At 22.2% G+C, this 16791-nt stretch overlaps 1 protein-coding gene across 1 annotated transcript; it reads left to right on the top strand.

The window, feature by feature from the left end:
* Positions 1-15759: 15759 nt before the first annotated feature.
* HO173_004313 (uncharacterized protein) lies at positions 15760-16392 on the top strand (the record flags this gene model as incomplete). The annotated part of the gene is made up of 1 exon (XM_037306237.1): positions 15760-16392. The coding sequence occupies one exon, from the start codon at positions 15760-15762 to the stop codon at positions 16390-16392; it is 633 nt and encodes a 210-aa protein (XP_037166747.1).
* Positions 16393-16791: the final 399 nt, after the last annotated feature.

Genomic DNA, 16791 nt, shown 5'->3' with positions numbered 1-16791 from the left:
AATATATATAAAGCTAAACTTACTATCTAGATAATATTTTTATATTTTTCTTACTTTAAATATATAATTAATAATACTTTTCCTCCTTATTCGTACTTTTTTATTTATAATAGATTTTCTAAAAGTCTTATTACTTAACTTTCTAGCTACTTTTATTATTAATAATATTTAAAATAATATTTTATTTATCGCGATCGCCGCGAGAAAGTATATTAGATCTTCTCTTTCTAAGTTTTTTATTATATTTATTCTTTTTTAATAATTTACGCGTAAATAGATATTCTTTAACTATTATAATTTTAATATTTTTATTATATATATTATTAAAATTTCTATTTTTATAGATAATATCTCGAGTTTAAGAAGTAGTTTAACTTTAAAATAGAGTTATATTATTATTACTAAATATATCGTTATCGAATATATACGTTAACTCTTTATTCTTATTAATAATATATTTATAAGTTTATCTAATTTAGAAAGTTAGATAATTATAATAATAATTAGAAAAGAGAAAATTATATCTAAATTCTTTTTTATTATAATAATTAGAATTATAAGAGTTATCTCTTCTTCTTCTAGCTATATTAATTATTTATATATTAAAATTAATAGACTTATATAGATTCGTTATAAAACTTATCGCTAAATTATAACGTTATTATTTTTATTATATATTAGAAATTTCTAATCTCGAGCTTCTTTCGTAATAAAGTCTTTTTTTTTTTTTTTTAATATAATTAAATTTACTAGTAAATTACTATCTAAATTTATTAATTAATTACCTCTAAAACTTCGTAATTTATTACTTTTAGAACTTTTTAATTAATTATCTCTAGAACTTTCTAGTTAATTACTTCTAGAACTTTCTAGCTAATTATCTTTAAAACTTTCTAATTAATTACTTTAAGAACTTTCTAATTAACTATTTTTAGAATTTTCTATCTTATTTAATATTTCTTTATTATTAAAAAATTAGATAGCTAGTTAAGAGTTTATTAATAAAGATTCTTTATTAGAAGTATTTATATTTATTATTATATCTTTTTAAATATAAGTATAAAATAAATAGTATTTTAAAAGTAAGCGATCTAACTAATATTCTAATTATCTTTTTAATTATTCTTTAAAAGAGAAAATATATATAATAAATTAAAGACGTAAAATAAAATTTAAAAAAAGATAAATTTATTTTATAGAATTTTTAGATTTAGATTTTTAGAAGCTTAAAATAGATATCTATTATTATGTGAAAGCTAGAAAAAATCTATTATTAATAATAATCCTTAACTATTCTAGTTAGATTATTAAATTTAAAAAAATTCGATTAAAATTTAACTTTATAATATTAAAAATTAGCGCCGGATTTCTTTATAAATGAGAATTTGAAAAAACGCGAAAACGCGCTAGTAAATTAGCCTATTTTTTAATTAGCGTATTCTTATATTTTCTTATATTCTAGTTTTTTCTAATACTTTTTTTAATTATATTATCTTCTATAATAATATAATTCTACTTAAATTTTCTTATTATTTCTATTATAATATTAATATACTTTTTATAATATATTCTTTAATATCTTATAATAAGCTTTTTATACGAAAATTATTATTATAACTATCTTAAATAAGAATTTAATTAAATAAGTAAATTTACGTATTTTCTATTATCTCTTAATATTATAAAAGCTAATATTATTAATAAAGATAATAGCTTTAATTCGCCTTATTATATTATCTTTAAAGAAATAAGAATATTTTAAGAGCTTAAATAATAGTAAGATGCGAAAAAATAGTAGATAAATATTTTAGAAATAAGAATATAGTAAAGTCGCGCTAATATTTAATAAGTTTAAATATATATAAACTATTAAGAGTAATTTTAAGAAAATAAAATAATGCGGATATAATAGCGAAATTTATAGCTAAGAAAAAACTTCTAGCTTTCTTTAAATATTAAAAAATTATTTTTAAGAAAAAGAAGAAAATAAAAGAGAGAATTATCGAACGTATTATATATAATTAATATACTTATTATAAATTCTAATTATTATTATAATTATTCTAATATCTTTTTAATATTATAGCTAATATTTACGCGTAATATTTTATATATTATATTAAAGATAATAAATTTTATAAACGATTAGATCTATTAGATATAGTTTTAATTCTAGATTTTATTAAGAATATTAATATAAAGCGTAATAAGTAGCTCGATATAAAGAAAGAAGATAAAGATATAATTATTAATATATAATTAAATATTATTAATTAAAAGATTAAGCGATTTAAAAATCTTTAACTTCTTTTAGAAAATATAGATTTCTAAATAATATTAATAGATAAGATATAAATATAAAAGAATTAAATATTTATTAATATCTTCTTATTATAGTAATAAGTATAATAAATTATAATCGAATTTACTAGAAAGAAGATTAAATATCTAGAAATTTTCGAAGATATAATAGACTCTTAAAAAAATATCTATTTTTATTATATAAAAGTCTTATATAACTTATAAAAATTTTCTTAAAAAAGAATCGCTAAAATAATATTTATTAATATAAATTTTTCTCTATATTAATTTTAATTTTAATATTCTAATTTATATTTAAATAGACTCGTTATTTATATACTAATCTTACTTATATTAAACTTATTTATTAATTATCTTTAATTATAAAAGTCTAAGAAAATTTATTATCTTTCTCTTTTATATATATTTTTTATTAGAATAAAATATATAATTCTTAGAAACTATATAATATAGGCGCTTAAGAATAAAAAAGAATAAATATTATTATTAAAATCGATTAGATAATAGTTTAAGAATTATAATATAATAAGATATAAATTTATATTTAATAATATAAGTATTAGAAACTTAATAGTGTATATACATCTACAAATCTAAAAAGTTTCTTTCCGCACGATTTCCGCCGAGTCCGTATCATAAGCACGATTTAGCACGATTTAGCCTATTAAGTAGACTTTATCTATATTTAATTTTTTCCGCCAGTTCTACTAGTTTAGCAACTTTAAAAAAATTTTTAGTAACTTTAAAAATTTTGCGTAATGCACTCTAATACACTCTAAGTACTATTCTATATATATATGATATCAATATATATCATCATCAATATAAGCATCATTATATATGCGCATCATTATACGCTATATTAGAGTATTATCTACGCGATTAATTTTATTAAATCGTCTAATTTTATAGCTAAATTTAAGTTAACGTTAATACTTATCGCCGTAGAACCTTATTATCGTAACGTCGATTATTAGAACTTTTCTTTTTTCGTACGTATTACTATTAAACTAATAGAACTAACGGAAAAGATTAGAATAGTTACTAAACCGGCGGAATTTAGACGAATTCTAATCAGATTTACTAATCCGGCGGATTATTTTAATTCCGCGATAAACGCGCGATCAGCAATTTCAAATTTTATATTAGAAACTTTATCAGATTTGCATATGTAATAACTCTATATTATAGTATAAAGAGAATACTATCTATATAGAATTATTATAAATATAGACTTTATAGTAAGATAGAAAGGCCGAAAGGCCTTAGCACGCTAAGCTTAATTAAATTATAATATAAATAAATAAGATCGTAAGATTATTAAAATCGTAATATTACCCCTCTCTTTAATTTAAAGCTTCGGCGACGACTACTATATAGTAGACATCGATCTTATAAAAAGTATATCTAGACGTATACGAAGTAATATCCTTAGATGCGTTGACTTAGTATTTCGTTACGATATTAAAGTCTTCTCGTATAAGTCGATATAGCTACTATAAATTAATAGCGCTAATAAAAAAGATTATTCTAAAGATCTCTTAAATAATAAATAAGAGTTAATAGCCTCGGGGTAATAATAGTAAAAGTCTACTATTAGATCTAGATATTCTATTATATCCGTAAATAGCTGTTAGAATAGGTTTTCCTCGATTCTTGAGGGCCTCTATACCTAATTTTATATATTAGATATCCTCTCTTACTAGTTAAGAGATTATTCTTTTATTTATCTAGTTTAAATTAAACTATTTCTTTAATATCGTAGATTTTATCTTTTTTATTAATATCGATAGATAATAGCGAAAGCTCGATCTATTCTAATAGTAGATTATTATTATCGAGATATAATAGCCATAGATAAAAGATAGAATAAATATCGTTTATAAAAGTCGAGAGTTCTAACTCATAAGCGAAATTATTTAAAGCTTTAGTAATTTTAAACAATTCGAAATTCTTATAGTCTAGTAATTTACTAGAATATACGATTTTAATATTTCTTCTATTAAGTATAATTATATCTCCGATTTTAAATTCTAGTAGCGAAGAGTTAGATAACAATTAGCTTATTCTTTCTATAAAGCTTATAATTATTCGAGCTAACTTCTAAGATAATTTCTTATAAAATCTATCTTTTTAATAAACTTATTAGCTAATTTAATATCTCTTTTCGCTCTTTAACTAGCGAATTAATCTTAAGAAGTTAAAAGTTTTATTTTTAAGCGAGAAATATATTCTTTAATAAGAAGAAATAATAATATATTCGATAAAACGTTCTTATCGAAGTTAGCTTCGAACTCTACTATTAATAATAGATTTACCTAATTATCTTAATTATAATTAATATAAGCTCTAAGATATTACTTTAAAACAGCGTTAGCGTTCTTTATCTATTTATTAATTTCGAGGTAAAACGTAGTAAAGAGTTTAGATTTAATTCTAATCCTTTCGTATAATCTTCTTTAGAAATATATTATAAACTAAGTACCTCGATCGAAGATAATAGTAAATAGATATTCTTTCTCTCGCTATATAAATTCGATAAAGGCCTAAACTACTATCTCCACTTTTAGAAAGTCTAAAAGAACGAATTTCTTCTTCTTATTAAGTCTATTTATAATTATTATAATATATTAATAAAAGCGCTTATATCTAAGATAAATAGATAGTAATATAATAAAATCAATAGAAATATCTTATTAATACCGTTCGAGAATAAAAAGAAGTTTAAGTAAACCTTACTTACCCTCTCTATAAGTCTTAGATCTTTTATAGATATAATAGCTCTTAATATAGCGGATAACGAAATCCGTTATTCTTAGTTAATAGTAAAGTCTACTTACTTTATTATAGATTAATAATCTATTAGCGTAACCTTCGAATAGAGAGTCGTAAATATCTCTAATAATTTTAATTCGTAATTCGGGAACGTTCGATATATATAATCTATTATTAACGTATAATAACTCGTCGTAAAGATAATAATCACTTAATTTCAGCTTAAGATTATTCTTAATTATTTTAAGTAATAGCTTCCTCTATTTAGATACCTTTAACTAAATAATTTCTTAAGCGATATTATCGTAATTATAAGCGTTTCTTATTTAATATAATAACTTAGAAATATTAATAGTAGAGACTTCTCTCGATTCTTCTAAGGACTCCTCTTAAGAAGTCTCTATCGAGATCCTTAATAATAATTCTTTATTAGACTTCTTACTATTAATATCGTTCTATTCGCTAAGTTTATATAATATTATAACTAGAGAGATAATACTTTTTCTTATATTATTTAGAAGTATAATAGCTAGATATATAATATTCTTAACACCTTCGTTAAGATTATTATCTTTAAAAATTATACGATATCGATAATAAATATAATCGTTATTCTCGTTTTTAAATAAATCTCTTACTCGTCGAGTAAGGCTATTAGATTTAATACTTTATTTTCTTAGACGATAAATAATATAAAAGTTAAATTCGAAAAGAAACTCTACTTATCTTACTTAGCGAGAGTTAAGTTATTTAAAAAATATAAAATATTATAAGTTCTTATAGTCTAAAATAACTTTAATAGAGTTCTCGATAGAGGTATTAGCTAGCTTAGAATATTATTTCTTAAAGACCTATATTATAATTATAAGTTCCTTATTATAGATATCGTAATTACACTCTATAGAAGATATCTTCTTAAAGAGAAATATTATAGATCTAAGTACTTCGTCTTTATCTTCTTATAATAAAATAATAATAATTATAAAATTAAACGCGTTTATTTCTAGTTAAGTCTTTTTATTTAAGTTAAAGTAAGTAAGCATAGAGATAGTAATAAAAGCTTTCTTAAGCATTTCGAAAGCGAGTTATTTAAGATATTCTTAAGCCTATAAATAGATAAAGTCTTTCTTCTATTAAGTATAAGTGAGATTCGTTAGAGATATAGCGATTTTAGAGTACCTCGTAATAAACTTTCGATAGAAATTAGCGAATTTTAGAAATACTTATATATCTTTAATATATCTAAATTTCTTCTATTAAGTAATAGTTTTAATTTTCTTTATATTTATTTCTACTTCTTTCGTTATAATAATTAATTCTAGATATTTAACTCTAATAATATAAAAATCGTATTTATTAATATTAAGATAGAGATTAGCTTATCGAAGTTTCTTTAATATCTTTTCTACGTATTAAATATACTTATCTTCGATATTACTATAAATAAGAATATCGTCTAAATAAATAATATAGAATATATTTAGATATTCGCGTAAGATATTATTAATAAATATCTAAAAAGTAGTAGAGGCATTATATAACTCGAAAGATATTATTATATATTCGAATAGACTATATCGAGTAAGAAATACGATTTTTTTCTTATAACCCTTTTTTACTCTAATCTCGTTAAAAGCGGCTATAATATCGAATTTACTATATATCTTCGCCGCGTATAATTTAGCGAGAGTCTTCTTAATTAATAAGAAAGTATTTTAATTAGAAATAATAAGTACGTTTAGAGCTCTATAGTTTACGTATAATTTAAATCTTCTATTAGATTTCTTTATAATTAGAATAAGTACTACGTAAAGAGAAGTACTTAATCTAATATAGCCTTTCTCTAATATCTTATCGATATATTTCTTTATAACTAATATCTAGTCTCTAGAAAGCCTATAAGCCCTCTTCGATAATAAAATAGCTTTTTTTTTAAGATATATTTCGTAGTCGATAGAGCGATAAGTAGAAAGTTTATTAATTTTAATAAAATTCTAAATATCTAACTATTCGTAATATACTATAAAAACTTATTTCTATAGCTATTCTATAGTCGAAGGTTTCTTTCTTAGCTTATAAAAGAACTTTTCGTAATCTTCTATCGTAATAGCGGCGATATTAGTAATAAACTTCGCTTTCTTATCGATAAAGTTAAAAAGTTATTCGAAGTCTTAAAGCTATATAGTAATAACTTAATTCTCTAATTTCTTAATTATCTTAATAAAGATATAGGCGAAGATCTCTACTATATTCTTTTCTTTAAATATAGTCTTTACTATATAATTTAAGTTCTTTTTTAAAGACTTATTATTACTCTAAATAATAACGAGTTTACTATATAATAAATAGTTAAATATATAGTAATCTAAATTAAATATAATAATTCTAAATCTAAAGAATATATAAGAGTTATACTATTCTAGTTATAGTATATCTAGAATAATATTAAATCGTTCTAATAAGATAATTAAGTATTAAAGTTCTTCTATATAATCTTCTAAGGCGAGTTTTATTAAGACTATATATATAATATTAAAAACGAAGATAGATTTATTATCGACTAATTATAATCTATAGAATTATATTAATACTACTTTAAATAGCTTATTTACTTTAATAAAAGATATATTTATAAAGCTTAATATTAAAGCTTCGATATTTGAGAGATAATTAATCTTAATCTATTTTATTAATATAATAATTTTCTTATAAAAGTCTAATTAGCGTTTATTCTATAAAGAGGCTTCGATAATAATAATATACGCGGATAGAGAGACGAAAGCGAGTATTCTTTCTATTTCTAACTCTTTAATTCTTATACGTAAGGCTTTTAGATTCCTAGCGGCGACTTAACTAGAGACATTTAGTTTTTCGATTCTTATAATAGTTCGACGAGGATATTCTCCTTAACGCCGACGGCTTTTAGAATTATATTAACTTATTCTTTTATTAATAGATCTATATTCTTATATAGAGTACTATTATCGCTAAAACGATATTTAATCTTTAGATACTTAAAATATCTATCTTCTTTTCGAATTCTATTTACTAATAATTTAAAATATTTATATTCTTATATATAAGAATTTTCGATAATAATATTATTATTTCTTTTAATAAAGAAAGTATTACGCTAATTATTCGAGAGGGTAAAATTCTTATTAGTTTTATTAATCTCTTTCTTACTTTTTAAATCTAATATATTATTAATAGCCCGAAGATCTATATTTAGTACTTATAGGAAAATAACTAATTCTCGAAAAGTATTAAAAGGTTATTCTAAAATTTGATATCTTAGACATATGGAGATTAGTCGTTTTAGATTAAATATCTTATAAATATTAGTAAATTCTAAGAGAGCGATAACTACAGAGAATCGTGCGTAGAAGTCCTTAAACGATTCCTTCTTATCTATTACTCCCATATCAAATTTAGAATTAAATATCTTAATATTCAATTTAGTAATCTTATTATATATTTCGAATATATTATCTAATTCGTTAATTATTTCTTAAGTAATTTAATATAAATCTAAAGTATCTTTATTTACTCTTATTTTAATAACGTCGTAAGTAGTAAACTTATAATAATCTCGTATATAATCGATTTTCTTAAGTTTAATAAAGAAGATTATAGCGCTTTATCTAAACTTCGCTTTAAGATATTAACGTTAGCTATTCTACTTATTTCGATTATTAATATTATAAAAATCCGAGACGTCGAGGTATCGTTTATTTAATTCTATACTCTCTACGCGATTCGTAATAGAGATATAGTATAAATTTCGATAGATACTTATTAACAAGAATACTCGACTAACGAGATATAGATATAACCTCTATATCTTTCTTATCGAAGTTTTTCAAATTAGCTAATATAAGAGGTTATTACTTCTTTAGCTATTACTCTTTACATCTTAAGTCTTACTTAAGTTTCTTATTTTCTTTAATAAGTTTCGTAATATTAATACGATATCTATTACGTAAACCTCGAAGTCTATTATTAATTTCTCGCTTATAGAATAATTAGTTATTACTATTACTTAGCTAGATAATAATTATTAATATCTTTATCTTAGCTTAAGCGATATTATAGTTAAATTCTTTATTTTATTATTAAAATATCTTAATATTACGACTAGTAGTTCGAAAGCTTTCTATTAATATCTTTAATTTATTATATTAAATATTAGAAGTTTCGATAGCGCTTTTTATAAAGTTCTACGAGTTAAAGATAAAGATAAAGATTATAATTAACTCTTCTTCGATAATATCCATAAGTTATATTTCGATATAACTTAAACTAGATTTAATAATATATCTTCTAAAGATAGAACGCTTTCTCTTATATTGTGCGAATAATCTAGCTTTACTAATATTTAGAATCTTCTTATCGAAGTTCTTAAGTTCTTCTAAATAATAATATATCTATAATTTATCTATAACGATTTAACTTTAAATATTATCTAGATTTAAAGTTAAGGGGTTTATAGCTAGTATTAAATTAGTAAGAGTATAAAGAAGAGTTCTATTTCTTTTAATATACTAAAGATATTTATTTTCTTTAGATTCTTATTTAATCTAGCTAGATTAGCCTTTATATAAGTAAAAGACTTTCTTTTAAATAATCTTTCGAGTAGTAAGCTCCTTTAGCTGTGACTATTAACTTCTTAATAATATACTTTCTTTTTAGCTATACGTTTAGTATAACTAGTAAATAAATCGCTATCGCTTTAGAAGAAAGATAGATAGTATTATATTAGAAACTTAATAATATATATAATAACTCTATATTATAGTATAAAGAGAATACTATCTATATAGAATTATTATAAGTATATAGACTTTATAGTAAGATAGAAAGGTTGAAAGACCTTAGCACGCTAAGTTTAATTAAGTTATAATATAAGTAAGTAAAATCGTAAGGTTATTAAAATCGGATAAAAGCGAAGAGATATAAGAGACTTTAAGCATTAATATTAAATTAATATATAAAAATTACAATATATTAAGCGATTTAAGTATTTCTATAAAAGTATAAATTATCTAAATCTAAAATCTTAATAAATTAATTATATAATAATTCTAGATTAAAAATAAAAATATAAGTATTTTCGCTATTATAATTATCTTTAAATAATAATAATTAAAAAGATAATAGAATTCCATCGCTATAAAATAATATTATAATTTATAATTTTTATATAATAGATTCTTTCTTAGCTAGATTATATTTAAAATTCTTAAATAATAAGATATTATTTAATACGCGATTAGATATTTATATAAAAATAAAATATAAATTTTAATCTTAATTAATAGACTTAATAAGAAAATAGAAGTAAACTTTTAAGTAGATTAGATAAAATATAATAGATAAGTAATAAGTAATTTCTAAATCTAATTATAATTTTAATAAGTAGATTTATATTTTAATAATATTATATAAAAAAAATATACGCGAGCGTAATTTAGAGAAAGTCTAGAATTTTACTTTTTACGCGAAATTATTATATATATAAATAAAGATAAAAATTTAAATTATAAGAGTATAGATAATATTAAAGCTAAATAAGATATAAATATTAAAAATAATTTTATTATACGCGCTAATAATTAAATAAACTTTATTTTTTAAATTATTTAAAAGTGTAATATAAAATTTAATAATAAACTTTATTATAGCTTAAATATAATAATATTAATATATTAACTAATTAATATTAAGCTATTATAAAAATCTTAAAATATTAAATATAATTATATCTAGAAGATAAAATTATAAATCTTTATTAATATATAATTAATTTAATATATAGTAATAAAAAATTTACTATAAAAGCTACGCTATCTAGATTAATATTTTAATTTTAATTATTATTTTTATTATTATATAAATAACGCGAAGCTATCTCTTATTTAAATATATCTAATTCTTAATTCTAATTATTATTATAAATATCGTTAATCTATTTTAAAATTATTAAATATACTTTTATATATCTTTTATATTTTATTATTTTTTTGATTAGATAGCGATTAAGTTTTAAATTAAAATAAATACTTAAAAGAGAAAAGTTTATAAGTACTTAATTATATAATTTTATTTCTCTTATATTTCTTATAATTATTAAGATAATTAATAATATATAATTATATCTTATAATTATATCTATAATAATTAACTAATTTAATAACTAAATATAAATATATTCTTCTCTTTAATTTAAACGATTTAATTAAGATTATCGCGAGATTTAAATTCTTTTTCTATAATATAACTCGCTTTTTATATATTATATAAAGATAAGATATTTATTTAAATAGAGATTATTAGAGCTAATTATAAAGCGTAATAATAAAAAATTTACTCTTAAATTAATAAATTAAAAAGACTTCTATTATCTTATATAATACTTTAAAAATAAATCTTTAAATATAATAACGCTTTAATAAATTTTAATTAAGTATAATTTAACGAACTAAGCGCTAAAAGAGAAGCTTCGAAATTATAAGATTAATTAATTTTTAATAATAATAAATCTCGCGTAAAGCTTAAGCTATAGCTCGCGTTAATTATATATAATAAATATAATAATAATTAAAAAAATATATTATCTAGTTTTTATTAACGTTTTAATACTATTAAAATAAGAAGTAATATCTATTAAAGTAGAAGATAATATCTATTAAAGCGATAACGATAGCGATTAAAGCGATAATAATATTTAATAAACTCTTTATTTTAATGCTATATCTAATACTCTAGAATAGTATTAGCTTTTTTAAAAAGCTATTAATAATAGATTAAGTATATATAAGTTAAGCTCTTCGCGTAATCTATCTATATATTAGTTTAAAGTTATTAAAAAATAAAAAATAAATATATAACTTAATAACTACGTTATACTTTTAATATTATTATAATAATATTAAATTATTTAAATAGAAGTTTAATATATAAAGAAGATAGTTTAATAATAAGAAGAGTTAATATAAAAAAGAAAGTTTTAAAGAGAAAGAAGAAGAGAAGAAAAGCTTAGATATCTATCGCGTATATTAAATTTTTAAATTACTTTATATTATCTAACTTAAATTAAATATTAATAAAACGCTTTCTCTTTAATTTTAAAGATTTAAATTTAAACGAATTATGTTTATTAAGCGCTATTATCTAATATAATCTTAGCTACTTTTATAATAATTATAATTATTATTATAATTTATATAGATTAAAAGATAAAAGATTTAAAAGAGCGAGTTAGTAAGTAATTATCTTTATCTAATTTAATTAATATTAAACTATTATAATTTATTAAAATTTTTATATATTTTATTCTTACTTTCTTATCTTTAAGTCTTACTATCTTTATAGAAATAATTATTCTTTAAATTAAACTCTATAATAATATATTTAAAATAGCGCGTAATATATATTCTCTTTATTTCTAATATCGATATTTATTAGAATTAACGCACTTTTTAATAAAATAAACTTTAATTAAAATTAAGAATAGCTTAATATTTATAAATATTCATATAAATCCTTTAATTCTTTTATATATATTTATTAATTTATCTTTTTATAATAATTAAAGTAGAAGAGATTAAGTCTAATAATTTATTATAATAAATATTAAATATTAATAATAATAGCGATATTAAAGAGTCTTAATATAGATTAATTAAATAACGATTAAACTCTTAATTAAAATAAAAAATAAAAAATAAGCTTAATTAAAATAAAAATATTAAGAGATCGTAATAGCGAATAAATATATTTATATTTAAGAAGAAATTAATTAAAAAAGTAAAGAAAATTAATATTTTAATTATTAATTATACTATAATTATTAAAAAGTATAAAATTAAATATATTAATATATTATTATTATAATAAAAGTAAGCTTTTAAATAAATTAGATAAGATATAATAGATAAATAATAAGTAATTTCTAATTCTAATTATTATTTTAATAGACTTATATTTTAATAGTATTATATAAGAAAAATACGCGAGCGTAATTATAAAGAAGTCTAGAGTTTCGCTTATTACGCGAATTATTATATATATAAATAAAGATAAAAGCTCGAATTAAAAGAAAATAAATAATATCGAAGTTAAATAAGATATAAATATTAAGAATAATCTTATTATACGCGCTAATAATTAAGTAGATTTTATCTTTTAAGCTACTTAAGAGTATAATATAGAATTTAATAATAAGCGCTATTATAGCTTAGATATAATAATATTAATATATTAATTAATAAATATCGAGCTATTATAAAAATCTTAAAATATTAAATATAATTATATTTAGAAGATAAAATTATAAATCTTTATTTATATATAATTAATCTAACGTATAATAATAAAAAGCTTATTATAAAAGCTATATTATCTAAATTAATATTTTAATCTTAGTTACTATTATCGCTATTATATAAGTAATATAAAACTATCTTTTATTTAAATATATCTAATTTTTAATTTTAATTATTATTATAAGTATTATTAATTTATTCTAGAATTATTAAATATACTTTTATATACTTTCTATATTTAATCTTTTTTTTATATATCGCGAGAAGATAGCTTAAAGAAATATAGCTTATTATATTAAGCTATAATACTTTTAAGAGAATATTAAGAAATATATTAATTTTTCTAAATTAACGATTTAATAAGAAGATTATAATTATAATATATATAATTTTATATTAGATAGCGATATCGAAAATATATAATAGATATATAAAATTATTATCGACGACTTTAATTACGAAATATTAGCGGATTTTATATAATTAATATTAGAGAAAAATAAGCTTTTCTTATTATTAGTAGATATAGCTCGCTTTCTTTTATATATATAAAGTAATAAAATATAATTATATTTAATTCTATATCTTATTAATTTAACGTAGTTATTAATTAGAATAATAATTAAAATATCTACTTCTAAATATAGAAATTTTAATTGAGATATCTTATATATATATCTATATTATAATATAATATTATAGATATACTATATTATAGAATATTCTATTAAAATCTTATATTATATTAGATATAAGATAATATAAATCTTAATAATCTATATTATATTAGAGTATAATATAATAAATTAATATTCTATATTATATTATATCTTTTCGATTAATAGACTTTATCTATATCTAACTCTTTTTATTAATTCTATTAATTTAATAACTTGAAAATTTTTAATAACTTTAAAAATTTTACGTAATATACTCTAATATACTCTAAGTACTATTCTATATATATATAATATTAATATATATTATTATTAATATACGTATTATTATACGCTATATTAGAGTATTACTTACGCGACTAATTTTATTAAATCGTTTAATTTCGTAGTTAAATTTAAGTTAACGTTAATACTTATTATTATAAAATCTTATTATCGTAACGTTAATTATTAGAACTTTTTTTTTTATATATATTACTATTAAATTAATAGAACTAATAGAAAAGATTAAGATAGTTATTAAATCGGCGGAATTTAGATAGATTCTAATTAGATTTACTAATTCGATAGATTTTATAATTTCCGCGACACACGCGCGATTAGCAATTTCAAATTTTATAGAAACTTTTCAGATTTATAGATATAGTCCCTTTATAAATTATTAATAATTAAGTTATTTTCTTATAATATACTTCTTTAGCTAAGATTTAATTTAATTTCTTTTATATATAATAAGTACGTTATATAGACGAAGCTCTAATTTCTCTCGTAAATCACGTACGATATTATTAGTGTCTTTAATGCTTTCGTATTCGGCGTATATTATAAAGTCTCTATAGAATTTAAGAAAGGGCTAACTCCCTTGGCTCATTCTACTATAGATACGCTGATGCGTCTATCGAATAATGTTAGCAACTCAGCTAAAAAGCTGGTTCCGGGGGTGTCTGCGCTTGACAGCTAGACACCCCTATTTGAACCTAAATACCTGGCCGTAGGGCCTCTGTAGGGCCCTATAGGGCTGTCGCAGGGCCCCCGTAGGGGCTACTTCTAACAATGCCTCCCCCTCTAGGGGGCTCGTCCTCGAGCTCCGAAGACAGTGCAAAAATCGCAATGTCCCGGGGACTCTTCCCCGAAAGATCCACGATTTAAAGGACAACATGCCCTGTGCTACGGGGTTTACTCCCCCGAAGACTTCTAAATGCCCGCTCATTTGCGGGGCTTGAAATTACCTCTGGGGCCTTTGCCCACAGGGCTACCAAGTGAAAGGCCTTTGGCCCGCCTTCACGTCGGTGCAATGTGGGAATGGGGCTGTATTCCGGGCCTGTGACCCCGCCTTAGCGCACACAAATCAAACTCAGGCCTGTTTTGGCCAGCCTCGGGGTTTCTTTCCCGGGCGTCTGCTACTGGGGCTTTTTGGCCCTGAGGCGTTCTGGCGACGGACCCAAGCTTCACCCCTTCTCCAAGAGAGCAGTCGATATTCAATTCGTTCGCCTTCTTAGCGACAACGAGCAGGATGGGCAGTCGCATGTCTTTGAGGTCATTATAGACGGTATGCGTTATGCTTTGAAAGTGGTAGATGCAATATCTTGCTCCTGTCCGGGCCAGGCTGATGCCACCAACAGTTCAAATTCTATGATGTGGACTCTGCTACATTCAGCATGAGCAAAAAAGAACTAGAGAAAATACCGATCGAGACCATTCGCTTGCAGACCGATCCTTTCTACAATGAATGTCGTGCTTATGGCAGACTTATAGAATGCGATGTCAACGGAAAGGTCGCTGTGCGCTGTCACGGCCATATAGCTATTCCAGCTACAAGAGAGGAAGAGCTAAATCGACGCTTTGAAGTCTATGCATGGGACCGTCCCGAGGACGACTCAGAACTGTCAGTATCTAAGAGACAGCCATTTCGCGCAATCGTCAAGGATCTCATAGAAGATGACCGTCCACTCAACGAAAAGAAACTGATCAGGATGCGGAAGGATTTGCTCAAGATGCATAAATTTGGCGTGTATCCACAAGACGTGCAAGAACGAAATTACGGGGGTGGACTGCTTCTAGATTTCAGCATCGCTATCACAAAGCCTCATTGGGTCTTCGAGACGAAGAGGTCATGGTGGATTAGAATCATGATTAACAATGACATGAATATGTTGCAGGAGATGATCCTAGAGTCTGGGGTAAAGACATGGCAACGTGCGGTGAGGAATAGGGAATACTGTATGAAATTGCGAGGATGTCCTGACGGCAAAGAAAGGGAACGTAGAAACCGCAAATATGTCTCGAGATAGGGAGAGCAGCGTTCGACATATGGGACAAAGTCGAACTTGCCATAGAGGTACTGCGCGGAGACTAGAGCTTGCCAACTCCTTTAAACCGTTTTCGCGCCTGTCACCCCAGATTGCTTCGAAACGGACTAATGCTATCCTGCCAGATTTACCTCATAGGTCGCATTACGAAGTTTACGATGTATCCGATAACCTCCCACATGTAACAAATCCATTTTTTCCTACTACCATCTCCACCACCAACCCACTCCCACCATATAATCTACTATGAATGGCTTGTATCTAGTCTAGAGACTACATAGCAACTACCCTATCATGAAATCGCTTTACATAGTGCCCTTTGCGACATAAGAAGACTTTATATACACTGCACCCCCCCTTAGTCCTTGGGGAAATACCACT

Source organism: Letharia columbiana, assembly GCF_014066305.1.
Source record: "Letharia columbiana isolate WasteWater2 chromosome Unknown Sc0000011_s2, whole genome shotgun sequence".
In the NCBI taxonomy this organism is placed as follows: Eukaryota; Fungi; Ascomycota; class Lecanoromycetes; order Lecanorales; family Parmeliaceae; genus Letharia; species Letharia columbiana.
The sequence above is the reverse complement of the archived record's forward strand: the minus strand, read 5'-3'. Positions and strand labels throughout refer to the sequence as shown.